Here is a 10,020-nt window from a genome sequence, read left to right as displayed (position 1 = left end):
CTAATTTTCTCATAAAAAAATCTCTATAAGCATGACAGATGAAAATGTGAGTAAAACACAATTTTAACAAAATTAAAAAAAAAGTTTAAATCTGTTATTATACAAAGATTACAAATTATACATATTTCAATTTCTTGTATATTCCCTTTACTCCCTAGAACTCTGCAACACAGAAAAACTCTTAAGACCAGATGTTTCTAAGAATCTCTTTCTTATGATAACAAGATTTTCTTTATATCTCTCTTAATAATCTTATAAATTCGAAATGTCATATCTAAAATAAGCTTAAATTATTTTCTTTTAAAAACCTAAAAGTTTCAAATTCTTCTCATCTTTATCAGTGCAAGTCTAACTTTTCAATGCCCTAGCTTATAAGAGCTTTCATGCTCATTGACCAACATTTCTTAATATTAGAACATTTAAGAATACCACCATATCATAATCAAAATTGTACATTTTCACAAACCACTTAATACAGTTTCATGCATTTTCAAATTAATTTGTACAGAAGATTAGCACATTATAGAGTTACCTAACTGAAGAAACCATAATAAAATAAAATTTTTTAAATGATATTTACCTAGCAATTACTTTCATATCGAACTTTTCAGATTATGGGGTTTATTACTTTTCAGTCAATTACTACCAGATATTGCAAAGTTACAGTCTAAGGCAATTTCCAAATTGCCCCCAACCTCATTTAAAAACATATCTCCAGTTCAGAGCCGGAGCCCGAGCCTCAGCTCCACGTGGCGCGCAGCCATGGAGAGTCACCGCTGGCTGCCCCTGGAGGCCAACCCCGAGGTCTGCATCCCAACTGGCAGTTTGTTGATGTGTATGGTATGGAACCTGAACTCCTTAGTATGGTGCCATGACCAGTTTGTGCGGTATTGCTTCTCTTTCCAATTACAGAAAAGTATGAAGCATTCAGAATAGAAGAGGAAGAAAAAATAAAGTCACAAGGATAAGACGTCACAGAATCAGTATATTTCATGAAGCAAACCATCAGTAATGCCTGTGGAACAATTGGGCTGATCCACGCCATTGCTAACAACAAAGACGAAATGAATTTTGAATCTGGATCAACATTGAAAAAGTTCTTGGAAGAATCTCTAAGTATGAGTCCCAAAGAAAGAGCCAGATACCTAGAAAAATATGAAGCTATTTGAGTTACCCACGAATCGAGTGCCCATGAAGGTCAAACAGAGGCACAAAGTAAAGATGAAAAAGTAGATCTGCATTTTATTGCATTAGTTCATGTAGATGGGCATCTCTATGAATTAGGATGCCATAGAAGTTTGCAAGAAGTTCATGGAACGGGATCCAGAAGAATTAAGATTTAATGCAATTGCTCTTTCTGCAGCATAGCATATGCATAGTGAAAGCACCAGTACTGTATTATTTGTAACAAAAATACAATTCCTCCTGCCATACACCAGTACTCACAAATTTTGATATTTTCATGATGATATTGATGATACTGACCAATAATAGTTTATGTGGATTAAACTTTGAATGAATCTGTAAAAAAAAAATATCTCCAATTAGACTTATAGCTCTCTTTTTCTTTAACATTGATTTTTAAATTACTTTTCAAAGCTCCCCAAAATCATTCTTTTTACTTATAAGTCAATCAAAGCTGCTCAAACTTTCTTTCTACATGCTTTAACTAACTTCCATACTTCATAAATGGTTCAAGAACCCCAGCTTTCTCTATGACTTTTTGTTTTTCCTTGCAACCCTTTTATTCTCTTCCCAAGTCTTTCAAAACCCATTATTCAGACTGTACACCTTACATTTTCCCTTTATTTACTGTTCTACCATTCTCTTCCATTCAAAAGGTTTTACTATTTAACTTTTCTTGAATTTAACTGGTATAATTTTTGAGAAGGCAAGCAGCCACTCTAAAATTTCACAGTCTAATTGGAATATTCCTTCCCCACCCCCATTCAGAGTAAATCAAAGAACTTTTCTTCAAGGCTTGAAACTTTTCTGGTGAAACTTGTTTTTAAATCAATTGTCCCATTATTTTCTGCAATATTTTGGAAATTAAATAACATTATCAGACTCTTAACTAATAAACTCCGGAAGCTATAATTTTAGTATAGAGTAAACTTGTATTCATTCTGTTAAATGATCAACTATTTCCAACACATGCTTCAGCTTTCCTTTTTCTGGCATTTCTATATAATCAATTTATATATTTTAGAATGGACAAAAGACCTAAGTCTGATCCTTTTGGAATTTTCCTCCTCAAAGCTTTCTCAATGTCAAATTGCATTTCTTTTGTGATTGGTTTATTTAATACATACCTTTTTGATGTGGTAATATTCACTGTCTCTTTTCTGATTCTATAACTTCAAATAAATTCCCTTTTTAACTCTTATTTTACCAAGTCTTCATGAAACAATTTCTTTCTCTTTCTATTAATTAATCTTTTTTTTTTTAGGTTTTTGCAAGGCAAATGGGGTCAAGTGGCTTGCCCAAGGCCACACAGCTCCATAATTATTAAGTTTCTGAGGCTGAATTTGAATTCAGGTACTCCTGACTCCAGGGCTGGTGCTCTATCCACTGGGCCACCTAGCCACCCCAATCCTTTGTCTTAATAAATTCCCTTTCTGCTCCCATTCAAGGTCAAAAGATGGGGCACAGGCTGCAAGTGACAAGTGGCAGAGAAGAAGTGGGGAAGCATTCTGGCAGCACAGAATTATAGTATTCAACTATAATAATAATACAGTATTTAATCATTTTCTGCTTATAAATCATTTTTACTTTGGTATTTCTTCCTAATTACTAAATCTAGACCTTAGAGCTCTGAGCCAGCACTACAGGACCCTTCTATCCCAATGGCCTCTAACTGCTTGGACTTCTTTGGAATCTTTCCCATCCCTATGGATTCCTAATCATTTGGGAGTATTTCTACCCCTGCCCTCTTTTAAACTTCAAACAAACTTGATCTGCAGGCTTGAACTGCTTAAGTGTGGCAGAGGTCGGATCCCCCTGGGGCTCACTGGTCTTGACTGGGTCAGACTCCAGACTCAGAGGTCTTACTTACCTAGGCTTGTGTACACAAACTTACAGGCCCAGGCCACCTCCTGCGATGGGCCCAGCTCCCTTGTAGTACTACCTCCGGAGGGTTTGGGGGTTTTGATGTTGCTCAAGCTAAATCTCTCTTCAGGATTCTTCCCTCACCCCTCAAGAGATCTGCCCGGGCCCTTAATGGCGGGCGCTCTACCCACTGTGCCACCAGCCCGGGCCTCATCTGGTCACTGTTGGGGCTCCGGTGGTCCCAAGTGGTGCAAACAGTTTTAAAGGGCCAAGGCTTCCCCTTGCACGCAGTGTCATCGGTTGTCCTGACTACCTGGCCCCCAGGCCCGGATGGTTCCTGAGCATAGTGAGTCTGCATAGCCCACCTGCCCTTCAACCCCATGCACTTGCGAGTCACCGTGTGGCCTTCCCAACATCCAGGGCCTGTTCTAGGCGCACTGGCAGCACCACCTTGCAGGGAAGTGTCCTTCGGATGCCCGCACCCCACAATGTAATGAGGGTGATCGGGACCCCGGAGTCGACTGCCCTTTCTTGCTGCTACTCAGATGTCACGTATGATGCTTGGATACCTGCGGGCCAGTTCAGGAGCATCTAAGAAGGGTCGAAACTGAGTGGGGGGCTGGGGCGTGGAAAGAGTGAATGGCGCCAGGGGCGGAAGGGCGGCAGAGGGGCAGGTTAATTACTCGGGTCAGACCCAAGCAGCGGGATTGGGGGAGGGGAGGCCGCCCGCCGGGGCTGAAGCCAGGCCGCAGGTCACGTGCCCGAGGGAAGCCGCGGAGGGCTCAGGCCGGCGCTCCCGTGGGGGCGGGGCGGGCGCGCCCTTGCAATGGCAGGAGGCTCCTCCCCTCCCGCCCACGCCCCTTTGGGCGGCCTCGGGGGGGGGGGGGGGGGGGGGGCCGTGCCATTAGATCCGGGGCGGGCACCGTCCTCGGCCTCTTTTTGTCGGGCCCGAGCTCAGCCCGGCGCCTGGCACCTACGGGGCGGCCTAGCTGAGGTGAGGGCCTGGCTTCCCGGCATGGAGAGAAGCTCCGCGGGGCCGCCTTCCCCGCCTCCGGCCCGCCAGCTCCGGAGCCGGAGCGCGAGCATCCCGGAGAGCGGAGGCAGCGCGCCTGCGCCGCGGCGCCCCGCCCCCTCGGCGCGCTCTGGCTGGCTGCGCGCGCAGCCACTCGGCTCGGCTCGGTCCCCGGAGCTCAGGGGCCGGGCGGAGGCCGCCGGGCGGAGGCGATGGCGCCGGGCGGGCCTGCGGGCCAGCGTGCTGACGTCAGCGCCGCCGCGCCTGCGCAGACGAGGCGTCGCAGGCCGGGCCGCGGAGCGGGGAGGGTCTCCTCGGGCCGCCTCTCGCAGGCAGCCGGCGCCGGGCCCGTCCGCCCTCCGGCCGAGGCCGAGGCCGGGGCCGGGGCGGCGCTGGCGGCGGCCGCCATGCACCCGAAGCTGCTGAAGAACGCGCACTACATCGAGCTGGGCAGCTACCAGTACTGGCCCGTGCTGGTGCCGCGCGGCATCCGCCTCTACACCTACGAGCAGATCCCCGTGGCCCTCAAGGACAACCCCTACATCACGGACGGCTACCGGGCCTACCTGCCCTCGCGCCTCTGCCTCAAGAGGTAGGCCCCGCCCCTGCCGGCGGGAGGGCGGGGGGCGCGGGGGGGGCGGCCCACGAGGCCGAGCCCCGCCCCCGACACCATAAACCCGGGTGAAAAGCAGATCCGCACACAAAGCCCCAGCGTGTGTCTCTGTATGTCTGTGTGTGTCTGTGTGTGTCTGTGTGTGTCTGTGTCTGTGTGTGTCTGTCTGTGTGTCTGTCTGTGTGTCTGTATGTCTGTGTGTTCTGTCTGTGTGGCTGTGTGTGTGTCTGTGTGTATGTTCTGTCTGTGTGCGTCTGTCTGTATGTCTGTGTGTTCTGTCTGTGTGTGTCTGTCTGTGTGAGTATGTGTCTGTGTGTATCTGTATCTGTGTGTGTCTGTGTGTGTTCTGTGTGTGTGTTGTCTGTGCGTGTGTGTTCTATGTGTCTGTGTGTGGTGTGTGTTCTGTCTGTGTGGCTGTGTACCTATCTGTGTCTGTGTGTATGTTCTGTCTGTCTTGTGTGTGTGTCTGTGTTCTGTCTGTGTGAGTGTGTGTCTGTGTGTATGTGTGTGTTCTGTCTGTGTGCTGTCTGTGTGTGTCTCTGTATGCCTGTCTCTGTGAGTGTCTGTGTGTATCTGTATCTGTGTGTGTTCTGTGTCTGTGTGTGTGTCTGCGTGTCTGTGTGTGTTCTGTCTGTGTGGTGTGTATGTGTGTATGTTCTGTCTGTCTTGTGTGTGTCTGTGTTCTGTCTTGTCTGTGTGCGTGTGTGTCTGTGTTTATCTGTGTATGTGTTCTGTCTGTGTGTTCTGTCTGTGTGTTCTGTGTGTGTGTTCTGTCTGTGTCTGTGTATGTCTCTGTGTGTCTGTGTGAGTGTGTCTGTATCTGTGTGTGTTCTGTCTGTGTCTGTGTGTTCTGTGTGTATCTGTCTGCATGTCTGTGTCTGTGTGTTCTGTGTCTGACTATGTCTGTGTGCTGTCTGTGTGTCTCTGTATGTCTGTCTGTGTGTGTCTGTGTGTATCTGTATCTGTGTGTTCTTTCTGTGTCTGTGTATCTGTCTGCATGTCTGTGTGTGTGTTCTGTCTGTGTGTGTGTCTCTGTGTGTCTGTGTGAGTGTCTGTATCTGTATCTGTGTGTGTGTTCTGTCTGTGTCTGTGTGTGTTCTCTGTGCCTGTGTGTGTATCTGTCTGCATGTCTGTCTGTGTGTGTTCTGTGTGTCTGTCTGTGTGTTCTGTCTGTGTCTGTGTGTATCTGTCTACATGTCTGTGTGTATTCCGTCTGTGTCTGTGTGTGTATCTGTCTGCGTGTCTGTGTTTGTGTGTGTTCTGCCTGTGTGTGTTCTGTCTGTGTGTGTTCTGTCTGTGTCTGTGTGTATGTTCTGTCTTTGTGTGAGTGTGTGTCTGTGTGTGTGCACGCGCCCCTCCTCACACCTGGCTGCCGTGAAGCCCATTTTACAGGACAAGAAAGTGGGGATCTCCCTGGGGTCACACAGGGACAGAGCAGCAAGAAAAAAAGTTGGCTGTGTTGTGCGGAGGGTCTCCCGGGGGCACTATGTCTGGCCTCTGGGGCCCTCCTGACTTCTCCAGTTACTCCAGGGAGATTTAGGAGACAGTGGGGTCTTGGTGCCAGGGAGTGAGTCCTCCTCCATCTGTTGGCCTCTCTTGGTCCTTTTCAGATTCAGAAAACCCCTTTGGAGCCTCCTTGCTCCTTCTTTGTTCACGGCCAGGTTCCCCCTACCAGAGGGGTTCACGCATCCCATTCTGCTATTTGGGAAGAACTGTCACATGCGGTCACAGATCCAGCCTCAGAAGGGATTTTTCCCTTGGAGAGGAGACTGAGGCAGGCAGCCAGAAGCAGGCTTGTCAGGAGCCTCTCTCTTCTCAAGCTGCAACTTTTAACAGGGCTTACAAGCCCATCTTTAGCCTGAAACCTTTGCTAGCCCAGCTTACGAAGCCATTTAAGAGAATGATAATCATAAACCTTGATGGAATCTTAAAGAGAGTCATTGAGGTGCCATCCTAGAAGGGTCAGTGGGGAAGGCTAGATCCCCAATTACTGATTATCAGTCAAGCACGGCCTTGGCTATTCACATTTAAAGCAGTGGTGTCTGAACACCTTTAAAAGGTTAAAGAGTAAGGATAGTTGCACTATGACCGACCCATTTCACCCTGGAAATGTTCACTGGAAATCTTCTCTCTGGGTCTTCATGGCATTACTTCTTCTCAGTCTCTTTTGCAGTTGTCTCATACTCCTTCCTCCCCCTCATTATGGGTGTAGATTGGCTTCCTTTGTGATCCTGTACATTTTATTTTATCTGTTTAAAAACTATCAGGCTAACTGAAGGGTCCAATTCACAAAAATGGTGAAAAAACCCATGATCTAGATTGTCTTCTCTCCCTACCTATTTCTCCCTGTCTCACCCCCTTGCTTCATAGCCAGTTATTATAAAAGTCTTTTTCCTTCCCATCTCTTGAATCTCTTGCCTTTAGCGCAGTCATCACTTCCTCCAGTCCAGACTATTACCATAGCTCCTAACCACACCCCCACTTAGTCTTTCCCATCTCTTTAATCCATCCTTCACATAATTACCAAATGGCTGTTCCTAAAGGACAGGTCTACTCATGTCAGGGTGTCTGTCTTGAGGATCAAACACAAGCTCTGTTGGCATTTGTCTGTCTTAATCTGCCTCCAGCCTATCCTTCTGGACTCTTTGCCTAAATAATTTCTTTAATAAAGACGTAACTCCCAGGTAACAGTGGTCCACAAAGCAGTAAGAACCAGGATTGGAAAAGCCATGCTAGGAGGGAAGTTACTCAGGATCTTAATCGTTTTCAGTGACTTTATTTTTTATCCCCTTCTGCCATTGGCCCCCAGCTGATCCTAGATCGGTGCACCTGGGAGCAAAATTAATTGAAAATGCCCATGTTCATTCCATATCTTATTGGCTTACTGCACCAGTCATTGGTGATATGGAAGTGACAACTAAATCTTCCCTGGTTTTGCTGGCATCCTGGTCCACACTGTCTTCCCCTTCCTCCCTTTCTTCTCTCCCTTTTTCACTCTTACTTTTCCCCCCTCACCTCTTGGCTTTTGTATTTCCAATGCTTCAAGTACACTTCAAGACCCATTCTTACACATACTCTAAGTCATTTATTTAAATACTGTCCCATCTCTTGATGCTTCCCATTCTTTGTCCACATCACAACTCCCCTAGATCAGGTTTTTGTTCATCCCCTTGCCAACATTATCGTAATAGATTCCTAATTGGTCTCCCACCATCCTGCTTCCATTCAGTTCAGTTTTCCACACAGCCTCCAAATTGATATTCCTATAGCAGTGTTTAATCATATCACTGTCTTCCTTTCTTAAGAGCATTAAATATAAATTCTGGCTCCAGCTTCTCTTTGCCAGCTAGTTACACAACCCTCATAGTGTTACACTGTGACCTAACCAAATGGATTGTTGACTCTTCCTTATAAGAAACTTTCCACCCATCTCTTCTTGAAAGCCCTAGCTTCCCTCAAGAACTACTTCCTCCAGGCAGTTATTCAGGCTGTTACAGTGTTATTCTGTGGTATCTCTCACACAGAACTCCTGGAAGGTAGGTTCTCTTGAGCTTCAGAAATGCCAGGTGATTTATTTGTTAGTTGGTTTTAGAGACAGAAGAGACCGCAAGTAGTATCTAGACTTCTCTTCTTATTTTAGAAATGAGAAAATGGACCTAAAGGTACTCTCCTCAGGTCACATCAATAATAATATAGCACAGTCTAGATAATGCTACTCTGCTCAGACTAGGCTGAGTCTGAAGACCCCAGTTCTAAGCCCAGATCTGTCATTAATTATTTAACTCAGGCTAAATTATTAAACTTTTCTAGGATTTTCCTCATCTGTAAAGTAGGTGGTGGGAGGAGATGTGGATCCTAAGCACCCTATCAGCTCTGCATCAAACTAGATCTGACCTGACCTAGGACAAGGGTCATCAAATTTTCTCTCAGTTCAAAGTCAAGTGATCTGAGTTATGAGGCTGGGCAAATTTCTCAAATTTTCTAATGCATTCCTTTTCTCAAGTCACATGTAATATCTTCATTTGAACATTCTTAACTACCTCTTTGTAATTGAGCAGAGCTAATCTAGGAATCAGCAGTTGTCAATAGAATCAGATTGACTGGAACCAGGGGTAGGACCTTGGAGATTGTCCATGAACTCATTCCTTTATTAAGGCTAAGAGGTTGGTCTATGGGCACATACCCAGAGAGCAAATCAACCTCATAGGCTGTCCTATGAGGATGGACTTGTTAGCTGCCTTGCCTCCACTGACAGGCGTTTTAAGAAGAGCTAGTGGCTGACCCAGAATATTTGACTGTCTGGATCAGCAATGACTGTTTGCTTACTTGTTTTGCAGTTTGTTCATTTTATCCAACGAGACAGTGAATATCTGGAGTCATCTACTGGGCTTCTTCCTCTTCTTCACACTGGGTATCTATGACATGACTTCTGTGTTACCCTCTGCAAGAGCCTCTAGAGAAGACTTTGTCATTTGTTCTATTTGTCTTTTCTGCTTTCAGGTAAGTCATTTTCTCAGCAGTCGTGGAGGAGTAGTGAAGTAGTGAAGCCTGAGTTGGTCTGTTTGCTCAAAATAGGTCAAATTAAATAATTCATGCTTTACTCATCGTTAGTCTTAGCATCAAAAGCCTGTTTTTTCTTGTGGACATTTGAGATATAGGTTATTCCCATGATTAAGAAACTATAGTTATACAAGCAAAAGTTTTCTTCCCCCACTTTAAAAAAAAAAATCCCCAAAGATTCCTTCATTTAATATCATTTTAAATATCTAAATTAGGGCAAGGACTGTTTTTTGCTGTCTTTGTAACTCCAGAATTTAGCACAGTTATTGGTATGTAGTCAACATCTAATAAATGTTTGTCAATGATTTTATCAGAATGGTAAAATGTCTAATAAATTAGTGTAAACCTGATTCCCCCCCCCCCCCTTGTTGCCTTGGTTAGTTATTTCTACTATTTCTCTTTTTCCTACTTTTCAATATTGTACTTTATGACTTGACTATTTTTTTTTTATGTATATTTCTGACTCCCTGGGGTTGGCTTAAACTCTGATCTGACTTCAGGTGGTTAAAATTTGCTTTAGCTTTCTCTCAGTCTATTTAATTTATATGTTCATAGCATTTTAAAATTGCTTTTTTTAGTATTTCTATGTAAGACCTTATGTCTAACTTCACTGTTCACTCTTTATCTTAAAGAATTTTCAGGAAATGCTTACATGTTTCTAAATTTAAATAATTTGTTGAGGGTGTAATAAAAATTATTATAAAAGCAAACAGCATGGAAACCTGATTTATTAGTTTTAAACAACTTTAACTATAGTTATATTTTTGATTCTGTAACTGAAAAATGA

The 10,020-nt window shown here is 44.8% G+C and overlaps 1 protein-coding gene and 1 pseudogene across 2 annotated transcripts in view; both read left to right on the top strand.

Annotated features, from left to right (window-relative positions):
• Positions 1-762: 762 nt before the first annotated feature.
• Positions 763-1,499, top strand: LOC141517511 (ubiquitin carboxyl-terminal hydrolase isozyme L3-like; annotated as a pseudogene).
• A 2,861-nt stretch (positions 1,500-4,360) lies between these two features.
• The window catches only part of PAQR3 (progestin and adipoQ receptor family member 3), a 28,672-nt gene continuing 23,012 nt past the window's right edge, over positions 4,361-10,020 (top strand). The window contains exons 1-2 of one of the 2 annotated variants that reach the window (XM_074228565.1): positions 4,361-4,652; positions 9,011-9,173. In XM_074228565.1, coding sequence (XP_074084666.1) covers positions 4,468-4,652; positions 9,011-9,173 — 348 coding nt within the window. In that variant the 5' untranslated portion in view covers positions 4,361-4,467. The remainder of the gene's footprint in view (positions 4,653-9,010; positions 9,174-10,020) is intronic. The other variant, XM_074228564.1, reaches the window with a different exon arrangement.

Source organism: Macrotis lagotis, chromosome 3 (genome assembly GCF_037893015.1).
Source record: "Macrotis lagotis isolate mMagLag1 chromosome 3, bilby.v1.9.chrom.fasta, whole genome shotgun sequence".
In the NCBI taxonomy this organism is placed as follows: Eukaryota; Metazoa; Chordata; class Mammalia; order Peramelemorphia; family Peramelidae; genus Macrotis; species Macrotis lagotis.
Note: the sequence above shows the minus strand (reverse complement) of the source record. Positions and strands in the feature narration are given on the sequence as shown.